This window comes from Schistocerca gregaria, chromosome 1 (genome assembly GCF_023897955.1).
Source record: "Schistocerca gregaria isolate iqSchGreg1 chromosome 1, iqSchGreg1.2, whole genome shotgun sequence".
Classification (NCBI taxonomy): Eukaryota; Metazoa; Arthropoda; class Insecta; order Orthoptera; family Acrididae; genus Schistocerca; species Schistocerca gregaria.
In genome coordinates this window covers 1,208,907,473-1,208,921,955 of record NC_064920.1, presented here as the reverse complement: position 1 = coordinate 1,208,921,955, position 14,483 = coordinate 1,208,907,473, and the positions used below count along the sequence as shown (strand labels likewise).

Genomic DNA, 14,483 nt, shown 5'->3' with positions numbered 1-14,483 from the left:
CCCAATTCAAAAGTAATAGCAGTGTGCATACCTATAACACCAGGAGAAAGGATGATCTTCACTATGCAGGGTTAAATCTGACTTTGGCACAGAAAGGGGTAAATTATGCTGCCACAAAAGTCTTTGGGCACCTACCAAACAGCATCAAAAGCCTGACAGATAGCCAACTAACATTTAAAAATAAATTAAAAGAATTTCTAGATGACAACTCCTTCTACTCATTGGCTGAATTTTTAGATATAAAGTACGTAAAAAAAAAAAAAAAAAAAAAAAAAAAACTTAATCATTAGTGTCATGCAATATTTTGTGTAATGTAATTTCTTGTACAGACATCTTTTATTAACCTGACACGTTCCACATCATTACGAAGTGTCGTATTCATGATCTATGGAACAAGTATTAATCTAATCTAATCTAATCGGTGTTGCCACATGATACCATCGCCCGGCCAACCTTCTCGTTGCCAGTGCACACTGTCAACCGTTTTTCTGCCCTGGACTCCGCAGACCGACAGAAGGAGAATTCCAATGCCTCTGTAGACCTCATGGAGCAGGATCATCCTGCCTCCGTGTCATGTAGCAGCGAGTTTTCGAAGCCTGGCAGTTTTTGAAGCCTGGCACACCCCCTTCTTTTTCACCTCGTCATGACTCTTCTTCAATGGAATGTTTGGGCCTTCGATCCAACAAAGAGGACTTATGGCAGCTCTTAGAATTGCAGCGTCCGCTTGTACCTTGCCTCCAGGAAACAAAATTACATCCTAGCAACCGCTTTGAGCTCTCGTGTTTCTTCCTGGTCCTCTTCAACCTTCCCTCAAAGGACGACATTCCATTCGTGGGGGGAGTCATGCTGCTCATCAAGGATGATGATCATAGTCGACCTATCCCCCTGTCTACCCAGCCCTATGCTGTTATAAACCACATTTTCCTTCCTTGCATGACTTCTTCCCTGTGTACCGTTTATACCACTCCATCATTCAGTGTCACCTCCAGCTTATTGGGCTACTCCCTCACCCCTTGCTGCTGCTTGGTGACTTTAATGTGCACCATCCCCTTTGAGGCACGCCTGTAACCTGAGAGACGCCGTGTTTAACACAGGTGTACTCATGTTCCTGTTAGACTCCAATCTCTCCTATTTCTATCTGGACATCTCCTTATGCACTGCCCAGCTTGCCCATCATCTCGAGTGGTCCATTCTTTCTGACACACACTCGAGCGACCATTTCCTGTGTGCCATCCAATTGCTGACTCCTACTTTACCTGTGTGCACCCCCAAATGGCAGCTTTCTAAGGCCAACTGGAGGCTGTACTCCTCACTGGCTACCTTCAACAAATATTTCCCCAGTTGTGATGACCAGGTAGAATATCTTTCAAACATTACCCTTACCATCGCAGAATGTTACATTCCTTGCACTACTTTTTTTGTGCCATGTCCAGGTCCCTTGGTGGACTGAGGTGTGCTGCAACACTAGTCACCCAGGGAGATGTGCTCTCCACGTTTTTAACCGTCATCCTACGACGGCAAACTGTATTCATTATAAATGGTTGCGAGCACAGTGTCATCTCATTCTTTAGGATAGCAAAAAAGCTTGCTGGGTGTCATTTAATAGTTCTTTTAACAGTCCCACTCCCTCTTCCATCATGTGGGCCAACCGTCGACAGCTGTCTGGGACCTAGGTCCACTCCCCAATTTCCAGCCTGACTGTAGCAGATGATGTCGTAGTGGACACTGTTGCTATCTTCAACACCTTGGGCCACCATTTTGCAGAGATTTTGAGCTGCTCCCACTATCACCTTGCCTTCCTCCATCGGAAACTAGCAGATGAGGCTTGGACATTACCCTTCTCATTTCAGAATAGTGAATGCTACAATGCCGCCTTTACTATGAGAGAGCTAGCTCGTGCTCTCACTTCATCCCAATCCTCTGCCCCAAGACCAGACGATGTTAACATTCAGATGTTGCTTTGTACGTTCAATAGCATCTGGCTAGATGGCACATTTCCCAGATGCTAGTGTTAAGCTACTGCCTTACTCATACCTAAGCCCAATAAGGACAAACACCTCCCTTCTAGCTAATGTCCCATTTCTCTCACCAGATGTGTTTGCAAGATAATGGAACTTAGGAGTCATGTCCTACTGGTATGGCAGATAGAGTCTCACAATTTACTAACCATTGCACAGTGCACAATGTGGCTTTTGTGGACGGTGGGGTGTTCACTTTGTTCGGTGTGTCCAGAAGGGTCAGAAGGACAATCACATTGATACTGGTGCCTTTATCCTGGCCTTTGAAGGGGATTCCCTCCCTGAGAAAGCAAAGATTATGGTTTATTGATGTGACGTGAAGCCATTCATCCCACCTCCTATGAGGTGTTTTAAGTGCTTGTGTTTTGGACATGTCTTCCCGCTGTTCGCAGGCCCCTCTCTGTGGTGACTGTGGATGTTCACTCCATGAGGGGAGTTCCTGCGTTCCCCCTCCTGTGTGTGTTAATTGTCATGGCAATCATTCTCCACGTTCACCAGAGTGCCCAGTATATAAGAAAAAGGCTCGTAAGAAGTATGCACGTCTTCACCCTTTGTCCATGATGTCTAGTTATGCTTTAGTTGCATCTTCACCCCTTCCTCCCCCTTTCTTACCCAGTTCTGAACCCCTTTCCTTCCCCTCTCCCCTGCAGCTCCTACACCCTCTTCTCCGGGCTCCGCTCCCCCTCTCCAGCCGGAGAAGTGTCCCACTTCTTCGGCGTCTGCCGGTCAAGGGCGCCTCTTCCGGGATATCCCTTTCCGACACCTTAGAGGCCAAAGATCTGCTGCCACGTGACGACTGCAAGAACCACGGTCTGTGGGGCCCCCAGGTCACGCGATCTCTTTGTGTTCCCGATCTTGCTGCAGCTGGCTCCCTTAAGCCGCACAGCCCTCCTCGATCTCAAACAGAAAAGAAGAAGAAACATAAATCCCGGGACAAGGAGCATCTGGTGTCACCAGAGGTCTCATCCCCCAGCTTTGCAACCTGATTGTGACCTGTTGTTCATGAATGTTGACCCCTCCTTGTCGGAGACAGGTGGTGACCCGGCGGCATGACTGGCTTTAGCCTCTTCAACCCACATTTGAATCATTGTTCTGTGGTTATCCAATGGAATTGTAATGGATATTACTGACACCTTCCGAAGTTAACATCCCTTATTTTGTCTTACTCTGCAGGTTGTGTGGTTCTACAGGAATCTCATTTTACTGATGATCGCTCACCGACCCTCTGTGGGTTCCATGTTTTCCGTCTAAATCGGGCCGGTCCCCTGCGGGCCTTTGGTGGCATTTGCACGTTGGTCCGTACAGGTGTTGCTAGCACATGGATTGCTCTTCAAACTACATTGGAAGCGATTGCTGTTAGGGTCCATCTGGACTCTGAGGTCACGGTTTGCAATCTGTATCTCCCTCCTGACAGGACTCGTACACCTGCTGCCTTAACTGCCCTTCTTCAGCTACTTCCTCCTCCTCATAGATTTTAATGCTCATCGTCCCTTGTGGGGCAGTGCATTTCCATATAGACTAGGTGTTCTCATAGACCAGTTTCTTGCAGACCACGACTTGTGCCTTCTTAATGATGGTGGCTCCCCTACTCATTTACCTTTTCTCCCATTGATCTTTCTCTTTCTTCTCCCTCCCTCCTCCCATCATTACACTGGTCACGACATGATGACCTTTGTGATAGTGGCCATTTCCTGTTGATTCTCTCGCTCCCTTCCCACTCCCCGATGGACAGGTTACCTTGTTGGTCTTTCCGACGCGCCAATTGGGCTCTATACACTGCACAGGTCATATTTTCTCCCTCTTTGTAGGGTTGTATTGATGACGTCCTGTGTGGCGTGTCTGAAGTGATTGTTTGCGCTACTAGCCTTGCTGCACCGTGCTCATATGCACCATTTCGCTGCAAGTCCCGTGGCAGAGTACGGACATTGCCATTGCCATCTGTGATTGCAGTCGAGCTTCGCTACACCTTAAGAGGCACCCATCTGTTACCAACCTCATTACCTTTAAACGCCTTCGCACTAAAGCCCGTTACTTAATCAGACAGAGCAAATGGATGTGTTGGGAACGCTTTGTTTCTTCCCTCGGTTCTACTGTCCCTATGTCATGGGTATGGTATACACTTCGCTCTCTCCAAGGTTGCCATCGGCAGTCCATCCTCCCAGGCCTTCACCTTCCGGATGGCCTTTGCACGGATCTGTTGATTCTCACGGAACATTTTGCGACCCATTTTGCAACAGCATTAGCCTCCTATCCGGCTGCTTTCCTTCACCAGAAACAGCGGTCCGAAGCTTCCGCCTTACGTTTCACCCCTTGTCAGTCAGAATCTTACAACAAACCTGTTACTGAATGGGAACTTCCTTCCGCACTTTCTTCTTCTTATGAAACGGCCTCTGGCCCAGTCTCCATTCGTAACCAACTGCTTCAACATCTCAGTGCTCCACAACGGCAACATCATCTCTGCGTGTTTAACTGTATTTTGCTCCCGGGTGACTTCCCTTCTCAGTAGAGGTATAGTATCGTAGTTCTTGTCCTCAAGCCTGGTAAGAACCCCTTGTTGTCGAAAGCTATCGGCCAATAGTCTGACAAATGTTGTTTGCTAGTTACTTGAAAGGATGGTAGCCCGTCAGCTCAATTGGGTCCTTGAATCTTGAGATCTATTGTCCCATTACTAGTGTGGCTTTCAAGGAGGACGGTCTCCGATCGATCATTTACTTCGCTTGGAATATGCAGTTCGGCAGGCTTTTCCCAGCACCGCCATTCGACTTTCAAAAGGCCTATGACACGGCTTGGTGCTATCACATCTTACTTACACTTCATCAGTGGGATCTTTGGGGCCCACTCCAGATTTTTATCCGCCAGTTCCTGTTCAATCGGTCGCTCAGGGTTCGCGTTGGTACTGCTTTTAGTTCTACACGGACCCAGGAGAATGGCATCCCACAGGGTTCTGTATTGAGTGTGCTTTTTTTCCTCATTGCCATCAATGGACTTGTGGCCTCTGTCAGTCCTTTGGTCGCCCCTGCTCTGTATGTGGATGATTTCTGCATTTGGGTTACGTTCCTCTTCAATGGCCTCTGCAGAGTGGCAGCTCCAGGGAGCTATATGGCGGGTCTCTGCGTAGACCCTCTCACACGGGTTACAGTTCTCTCCTATAAAATCGCGGGTGGTCCACTTCTGTCACTGTACTACATGCCACCCTGATCCGGAGCTGTATCTCAATGCACAATAATTACTTGTGGTCCTACAGTTTCGTTTCCTGGGTCTTCTTGCCGACAAGTTCACTTGGTTGCCTCGTATCAGACTTCTGAAGGTAGGATGTTTCCGTAAACTCAATGTCCTTCACTTCCTTGCCCATACCTCTTGGGTTGTGGACTGCTCCATCCTTCTCTGCCTATAGTGCTGTCTCGCTTGGACTGTGGGTTGTCAAGTTTATGGTTCAACTGCTCCTTCCACATTTCACCTACTGGATCTGGTCCACCATTGTGGTATCTGTTTGGTGTTTGGCCACTACTAGCCGTGTTGATAATCTCCTGGTTGAAGCTGGGATCTCCCCCCCCCCTTTGTACAGCGGCCCCAGCTTCTCCGTTTCTTATGCAATCGCTGTCCGTTCCTCTCCCCCTCGTCCTTCCTATTCTATCATGTTCCCAGACCATGGACGTCACCCACCTGATTCCCTGCGCTTGCGCGGGTTTACTCATTGGGCTCTGCCTTGCGTCTCTTCGCTGTGATTTTCAGCTTCCTTCATTGTCGTCCCCCCCCCCCCCCCCCCCCCACCCCCCCCCCCACCCCACACGCTCGGCTAGTTCCTCGGCCCCGAATTCGGGTGGATCTCCGCCGAGATCAGAAAGATTCTATTGCCCTGATGGTGTTCTGTTGTTTCTTTCACCAAATTTTATGGGAGTTTCAGGATGCTGTTGTTTTTTTACACCGATGGCTGTAAATCTGCTGATCATGTGGGATATGCCTTCATGTCCTCTGTTGGCATGGAAAATCCTCTCCTGCCACCTACATGTGGAGTGTTCAGTGCGGAGTTGATAGCAATTTCCCAGCCCTTTACCTTTATTAAACAGTCCCAACACACCCGCATTTTGTTACGTATGAACTCAATGAGTGGCCTTCTGGCTATTTAGCGGTGTTTTTCCCCCCATCCCTTGGTCTCGGCCATCCATGACCATCTCGCTGATCTTCACTGTACTGCTTGTTCCATTGACTTCCTTACGGTCCCTGGCTATGTGGGTATTCCAGGTAATGAGCTTGCTGTTCATTTGGCTGGGGGAGCAGTCACTTATCCCCCGTTCTCTGTGTGGTGCCACCGCCAGACACCACACTTGCTAGGTGGTAGCCTTTAAATCGTCCGCGGTCCGTTAGTATATGTCGGACCTGCATGTCGCCACTATCAGGGATTGCAGACCGAGAGCCGCCACACGGCAGGTCTAGTCTCTCTGACTCCCTAGCACTCACCCCAGTTGTACAGCCGACATCGCTAGCGATGGTTCAATGTCTACATACGCTCTCATTTGCAGAGATGACAGTTTAGCACTGTCTTCAGCTACGTCATTTGCTACGACCTAGCAAGGTGCCATATTCGTCTTCAAGAATGTATTCTAAACAGATAACGTTGTGAATCATGTACCGTCAAGAGTGACGTTTATCATTAATGGATTAAAGTTAAGTATTAAACTAATTATGTCCGCTTTCTGAATTCTCATTCCTTGTCATGTTCCAGACCTCATGTCAGTATAGTTCTTCCCTCCTCATGCCAGCCTGCATGAACTAAAACGCGTGCATTTCGGCCTCCATTCGTAACACGGTGTTGGCTCTTCTGCTAACACAACACTCTGTAACCCCTCCTGCAGCGGATTTACGGATTCACATTAAATCCCATTTCGCACAATCATGGGCCAACTCTTGGGAGGCTACCTCCCTGTCTAATGAACTTTGTGCAAGTAAGGTGACACCAGTCCCGTGGCGTTCTTCCTTCCGCATTTCCTGTGTCATCTCTGCATCAGCCATACCAGGCTGACCCATGGTTTTCTTTTGCGTAATGAGCCACCACCACTTTGTGGTTATAGCTTATAGAGCCTTCCAGTCAGTAGCCCACAATTTGGTGGAATGCCCACTTCTTTCGGGTCTGCGTACTAAGTACAGACTTTCCCGCACTTTACCTTTAATGTTGGCTAACGATTCCCGGATGGTCGAACTGGTTCTCAGTTTCCTACATGAAAGTGGTTTTTATTCTCAGTTTTAAGGTGTTGGGGCAGGGCGGTGAGGGTTGGGGTTTCTCCCACAGTAAGCTGTGTTTCAGGATTCCTGACTCCCCTCCCTGGCTAAGATCCTCTTTTCTTTCCCTTTTACTCTGTTTTTATCGCATTTTAGAATTGGTTAGTCTCCTTTTCCCATATGCACATCTACATTCTAGCGGTTGAATGCTTTTAAATTGCAGGTGGTCTTGTTTCTACAGCTTTAGAGGTGGGATGTTTCCTGCCTCTAGCATAGCCTCGTAGTTGCTCTCTTGCTGACTTCTATCATTTTGTCATTTTGTTTTTGCTATTGAGAACATGACTGCACTTTTACGTTTTTTAGCCTTTTCCCTTTTATCGTTCTGACTTTAATGAGATGTCAAACTGTCTGAATGGACCACATTTGAAACAAGGGACTGATGACCTTTCTGTTTGGTCCCTTCAACCCCAATCAACCAACCAACTGTGATGTCTGACGTGTGGAATAATTGGGTCTACTGCCAGATGTTTGTGTCGCTCTGGCACAATATTTCGGCCACGTAACTCGTTGCCTTCTTCAGGTGCTACCTGAAGCACCTGAAAAAGGCAACGAGTTATGTGGCCGAAATATTGTGCCAGAGCGACACAAACATCTGGCAGTAGACCCAATTATTCCACATGTCAAGATCTTGCCAGGAAAGCCTGAAGAGATAAAACTGTGATGTCTGTCTGGGTTCCTGGTCACATTGGTCTAACAGGAAACAAGGCTGCTGACATCCTCCTATCTCAGCCTGCTAGTTCGTAAATTTCCTCTTATAATCTCTGTGCTGCCGTCTGTCAGCAGATGGTGTCACTTTAGCATTACCATTGGTCCTCCCTTCATGGGAACAAGTTAAAGGTCATTAAGCCTCTCCCAGCTGCTTGGATGACCCCCTCTTGGCCCTCTCTCCGTGTGGAGACCATTTTGGCTAGGTTGCATATTGGGCACTGTCTTTTTAGCCATTGCCATTTGTTAAGTGGTGCTCACTCATCACTATGTGCTCATTGCCTTCAACCTTCAACAGTCCACCATTTCCTGACTGAATTCCCTTTTTTTAAACCATTTATGTTCCCATTTGTGTTTGCTGTTGTGTGTTACAGCCAGTTTTAGTGAATGGTGCACAGGCTGTCAACTGTGTTTTACTTTTTATCCGTGATAGAAATATGGTGGAGGACATTTAATATTTATTTCAGGACCTCCATTTGTTATGGCATATTTTATAGACCTTTCTCCACATCACTGTTTTCAGCTGTCTTCTCTTCGGTCTATTGGGATTATTGTGTAGTCGTTTTTAACTCCTGTCTTTTGTCTTCGTGTTCTACAGTTTTGACATGGGTGTGTATGACCCCAGTTGTTTCTGCAACCTGAAACAAAACAAAACTAACTAACTAACTAACTAACTTAACTAACTAACTAACTAACTAAAATTGTGTCATCTGACCAGGCCATTGTTTTGCAGTCACCTAAGATCCAACCTATATGTTAACGAGATCAGGAGAGAGACTGCAAGCGGATATGTTTTTTTAGCAAAGACACTCGCTGTTACAGCCCATTCATGCCAGATTTTGCCACACTGTCTTAAAAGATATGTTCGTCCTACGTCCCACATTCATTTCTGTGGTTTTTTCATATAGAGATGCTTGTCTGTTAGTACTGACAACTCGATGCAAACACTGCTGCTCTGTCATCAGATGAAGGCCATCAGCCACTGTGTTGTTCTTGTTGGGAGGTAACGCCAGATATTTGGTATTCTCAGCACACTCTTGACACTGTGGATCTCGGAATATTGAATTCCTTAACTATTTCCAAACTGGAATGTACTATGTGGCTAGCTCCATCTACCATTCAACTTTCAAAGTCTGTTAATTCCCACTGTGTAGCCATAGTTATGTCGGAAACCTTTTCACATGAATCACTCGAGTGCAAATGATAGCTTTGCCAATGCACTGCTCTTTTATACCCTGTGAATGCAATACTACCACCTCCTGTATATGTGTATATCACAATCTCAAGACTTTTGTTACCACAGCGCATTTTCATATTTGTTGAAATTGCTTCATGACTCTTCGTTAATTTTTCTTGTAAAATATGTTCCCTGATTCAGTGGTATGTTATCCAAGTAGTTTGTTGAGAAATTGAGCTTCATGTACAATATAATGTGTTATAACACTTGATCTCTCTCTCTCTCTCTCTCTCTCTCTCTCTCTGTGTGTGTGTGTGTGTGTGTGTGTGTGTGTGTGTGTGTGTGCGTGTGTGTGTGTGTGTGTGTGTGTTTTAAAAGTAAATGTGTACAATTAATGCACTGGAAATAGCTATTCCTTTCTTTTCTCTTCCATCCCCCTTCACTTTACATTTCTTCTCCCTCCCTCTGCTCCCTCGCTGCTGTAAATGTTAAGAAGGAATTTATTTCTGTGTGTAGGTTTATCTCAGTGGATTTAGTCTTGACGTCTGTGAAAATCTTAGAAAGATACTAAATGCAGGAGGAGCAACAAGATTCAGTGTACTTTCAGATCCAGTGTCCCACATTATTGTTGGTGATCATGTACCTGAAGATGTAAATTACCTGAAGAAGAGTGGAATCAGGTGAGTTGAAAATATTTCTTTGCTTCATCTACTGAACTATTTCATTTGTTACTGACTTCTGATCTGCAGTGCCTTAGTATTATTTTACTGACAAAATAATTGTGACTAAATGGGCTATACACAATATAATTCAAAGCAACGACAGTACCAGTAGGAACTTGTTCAAATTGGATAGGAACTGACACAAAAGATGCTCTCTGATATGTTCCTTTATGCTTCTTTCTTTTCACATCTGTATTTTCTCATAAACATGCATTTGGTTCAGAATAACAATTTCTGTCTCCATGGCTGAGGCAGTAAATGATAAGTCATTCCATTCTACTCCATTATATATAGGGTGTATGGAATTTTCTAGAATTCCAGGAATTTTTTGTTGTTTTAGTCTTCAGCATAAATTTATGAATTTTTGACTTGTAAGAACTGATAAACTGCAAAATGTGCCAAAGGCTTCAGGATGAAGACTGTGGAATAATTACGACAGCAAACTTCATATGTTTAAAATAATTCATTATGTTTTTAATATAGGCAGAACAGTCAGTGACTGCAGTCTTACTTGGGTCTCTTTTGAATTTCATGGTACACACCTTATCTGATTTACAGACCTCATGTCGTAACTATTGACTGGTTGCTTGAAAGCTTGAAGCAAAGACGTCCTGCTCCTGAAGAACTGTTCTTGGTATCTGGGAACAATGCAAAGCCTGCTGAACCACCATCACCATTGAGCAAAAAGGTATGGTGCTGATGTTGAATATATGGCTCAGTATGCAATAATACAGCAGAATCAGTATTAATTTTTATTTCTCCTTTTTATTCTCCTCTTGGCGTAATCCGTATCACTTCAGGTAGTGGGGGTTACCTCCATAGTCTCAGATGTTATTGATTTTAGCATATGTTAAAATTCAGGAGTAAGTAAGAAACACACGTTCTTTTGTTATTCCCAAAAAAATTTGTCGCCCGGAGGTACAGACCTCCAAAGATGAGTGCAAAGACCATTTTGAAGATGTGAAATTTGGAATTTTTAAAAAATGCTGTAGCTTTGCAATAGTTCTAGTTATTTTGTTAGAGTTTTTTATTTGAAAGAGAATTGCTTTATGAATACAGTGGTATCCTCCATTTGGACATATCTGTTGAAGATCTTGTACTGTCGCCTTTTGAATTTTTTTTTATAATTTACAGAATTTTTTTTTCAAGAATGCCAATCTAGATAGTTACATTTTTTTCTGTTTATTAGTACCATGTACTACTATATTCTCTGTAAAGGAGAGCTTCCAGTTTTAAGTTCAGGGTGTGTATGACCAGGGACAACCGGGAGATCCGGGAAAACCCAGGAATTTTTTCATCCGGGAGAAAACTGGGAAAAACGCGGGAATTTTTTAGAATTCCGGGAATTTTTTAGCGTTCCGGGAATTTTCATTGTTTTAGTTTTCAGTTAAATTTTTGTAATTTTGACTGGTAAGAACCGATTCTCTAACAAAGGATATTACTGTATCCTGCTGCTGCAGATTAATACGTCAGCAATGAAACATAAAAGAGAGAAAAAAACAAAAATAACTAAAATTGCAAAGAAATTGTGCCAAATACGACGACACACACAGCGCTCATGCAGACATCTGCCAACAGCAAAATGTGTCAAAGGCTTTAGGAAGACTAATGCATGCTTCATAACAACAAATTGCCTCCGATGAGCGTGAAGTCACAACTGTTTACATTAGATTTGTTTTAACAGATACCGAGCGAGCTCATGCGCATGCGCAGTTGAGCCGCGTTTGAGCATTAGAATCTCCCTCTTCTGGCTACAGGAATGTGGCTGTTGGCTGTGCAAGCAGTCGCAGCAAACAGCTAGATGCTACTGGGAAAAGGGGCTGTCAAATTAATATTCTTGAGGAAAAAAAACCTGTTTCGCAAAGCGCCTAACATCCAGTGTATGTTGGTCTATCGATTATTCATATGATAAACACATACCTGTTGGTTTCTGAACATTTTCGAACACATTTTAAGTTGATTTCTGAATGAATTGTAAGTTGATTTTTGAATTCGTGCATAGTGTATGTGATGTCTCTGTCATAAGAATCCGCATCGCATCTAGAAATAAACCTTCCACAGGTGAAAGGGGATGGAACTATACGAGCTCAGTGGAATAAAGCCGAACTGTTGAATGCCAGTCGCTTTCTGATTATGTAGTTGATTGGGATTGCGAATGATCAGTGTTGTTATAATTACTAGTGATATCCATAGATTCAGACTACCACAATGGAAATAAACGACTAACAGGAATAACAGATGAGGAAGATAATATGTAATCTTTTTGCTGTATCCAAGAAAATGAAATTTTGACAGAAAATTTTTGGCATGATCGCTACACTAGTAAGGACCAGTTGTACAGTCCCCGGCTAGCAGCTGCTTAAGTTCTATTCTGGAAGTAACACGGAAAATGTGTTATACGAACATGTAACAACGCCTATCCGGAGAATAGTCGTGGGCTAACTAAACCGGTGACTCTGGCAGGGTTAATGAAGTTAGGTGGCGAACAAATTTTGACAGAGGCAGAAGTAGCTACAGAATTGGTGATGACAAGATCGTTTGTTAGAATGAGGCAGGAGAAGAAACAGGGACATCACACATAGTATGGGAGAATAAGGCGATTCCAAATTTACATAAAAATTTCTTAATACTGATACTCGATATCATGCATGATAAATGGGTGTGTATGAATGAAATGTGAAACTGTTTCCTAACATAAAGCTTTTTGCTTGTATTAGGCCTAACCAGCATTAGATATTGGTACTTCGTCAGTTACATTGTCACATTATAAAAATGACCATTTGTGCCAAGAGTCTTGTTTATTTGGTGTGTGTTAGAAAATTGCTGCAATATTAGAAAGGCCTATTTTGTTTTATCTAGCAGACAATGACAAAATAGATGTAATCAGATCGAGAAACCACACCAGTGTTGGATATTATTTGTATTAACACCTTTTTTAGTACTAGATATCATTTTGATTTTCCATGTACCAAAACGTTTGACGAACTTTGATGAGGTAATAGATTCTTTTGCAGAAAAGAAAGCACTCCATGTAAAGCTGTAGCAAGATTAGAGAGAAAAAAATGCTAGGAGCTAAGGATAGAAGAAATCTGTACTGACTTTCTTGCTTGTCTTTAGTCTTTTTTGGTTTTATGTATCGTATATTTACTTTTGTCACACGTAACAGCAAGTTATTAACTAATAGACAATGAAGAGTGCCAGTCTTCTGAAGAGTTCTTGTTCTCCCGGTTAAACAAAGAAAAAATAGATGCAGGATGTCAAACCGACCGACTGGGAGCAGGAGAGGAACCACAGGACATGTCAATTTTCACTGTCCTAAATATAGTTTGATGGCATCCAATACAAAATGTACTCATTTCAAACTCCGCAGATAAAAATACAGTGACGTGTTATGGAAGAATGCTGTATGAAGAAGCGTGGCACTGCACTTTGGTACACTTAGTAACATGTCTTACATTTCCTTGAACGCATATTTTTTATGTTTCAGACTTTTCAAAAATATGTATACTACAAGCTGAACATATTTTCGAAATTTCTTTTTTAAATGTTGGCGCGGTTAGCAAATATCTTAGATCCCGGGCTGATGCGCAGAGCAGTCTGAGTTATAGTGGGTAGTCTCCATGTGACCTGTGTTTACATTTAGTGATTATACTGTTTCCACTTCGTTTACTCTCATGTCAAATGAAAACGAAATGGATATCTGTGGCCGGGTGTTATCAAATGAATTAAAATTCATTCACATAATTGCGGAAGGCTAAAATATGTTATTAGTTTCAGATTTTATTTTATTTCCACTTTTCTGAAAGTCAAGCATTAATCGCCTTGCAGAACAATGAAGCTATTTTTTTCTGTTTGCTAAGGAAATTTGACCTTCATTATGTTAATTCCACAGTATTGGCTAGGTTCTACTGACAATACCCTCAGCATTACCCGACTTAATTCGACTACATTCCATTATCCTCGTTTAGCTTTTGTTGATGCTCATCATATATTCTCCTTTCAAGACACTGTCCATTCCATTCAACTGCTCTTCCAAGTCCTTTGCTGTCTCGGACAGAATTACAATGTCATCGGCGAACCTCAAAGTTTTTATTTCTTCTCCATGGACTTCAATACCTACTCTGAATTTTTCTTTTGTTTCCTTTACTGCTTGCTCAATATACAGATTGAATAACTTCGGGGACATAATAAAGAACCAAACATAATATTATACAGTACTCGTGCTCCAAGAAAATTTATATTCCAAAAACCACACTGAAAAGCTTAGTAAGTTGAGCTATGTGTGAGAATGTACCATGTATTTCTTAAATCACAGAGCATTTGACTCTCACTTAAAAATCAACTCTTCAATGACGAGCCATTTAGAAGAATTTCAAACCCTGAAGATCAGACATTTATGCCAATATTACAAATTTTACTTTCACATTTGTCTGATACATCTTATAGTGTAACACGCACAAAAAAGATCAACATTTACGCGAAAGCTCAGCTTCTCTTGCAGCTTATTAACCTCAGAGACCAATATTATATGTGAAAGCTTTGCTTTTCTTGTAGCAACACTATGTATGTTAATTTAAACTATTA

At 43.2% G+C, this 14,483-nt stretch overlaps 1 protein-coding gene across 2 annotated transcripts in view; it reads left to right on the top strand.

Annotated features, from left to right (window-relative positions):
• The window catches only part of LOC126284798 (DNA topoisomerase 2-binding protein 1-A-like), a 290,604-nt gene that overhangs the window by 119,508 nt on the left and 156,613 nt on the right, over window positions 1-14,483 (top strand). For both annotated transcript variants that reach the window (XM_049983964.1, XM_049983973.1), the window contains exons 9-10: window positions 9,694-9,857; window positions 10,458-10,587. In XM_049983964.1, the coding sequence (XP_049839921.1) occupies window positions 9,694-9,857; window positions 10,458-10,587 (294 nt within the window). The remainder of the gene's footprint in view (window positions 1-9,693; window positions 9,858-10,457; window positions 10,588-14,483) is intronic.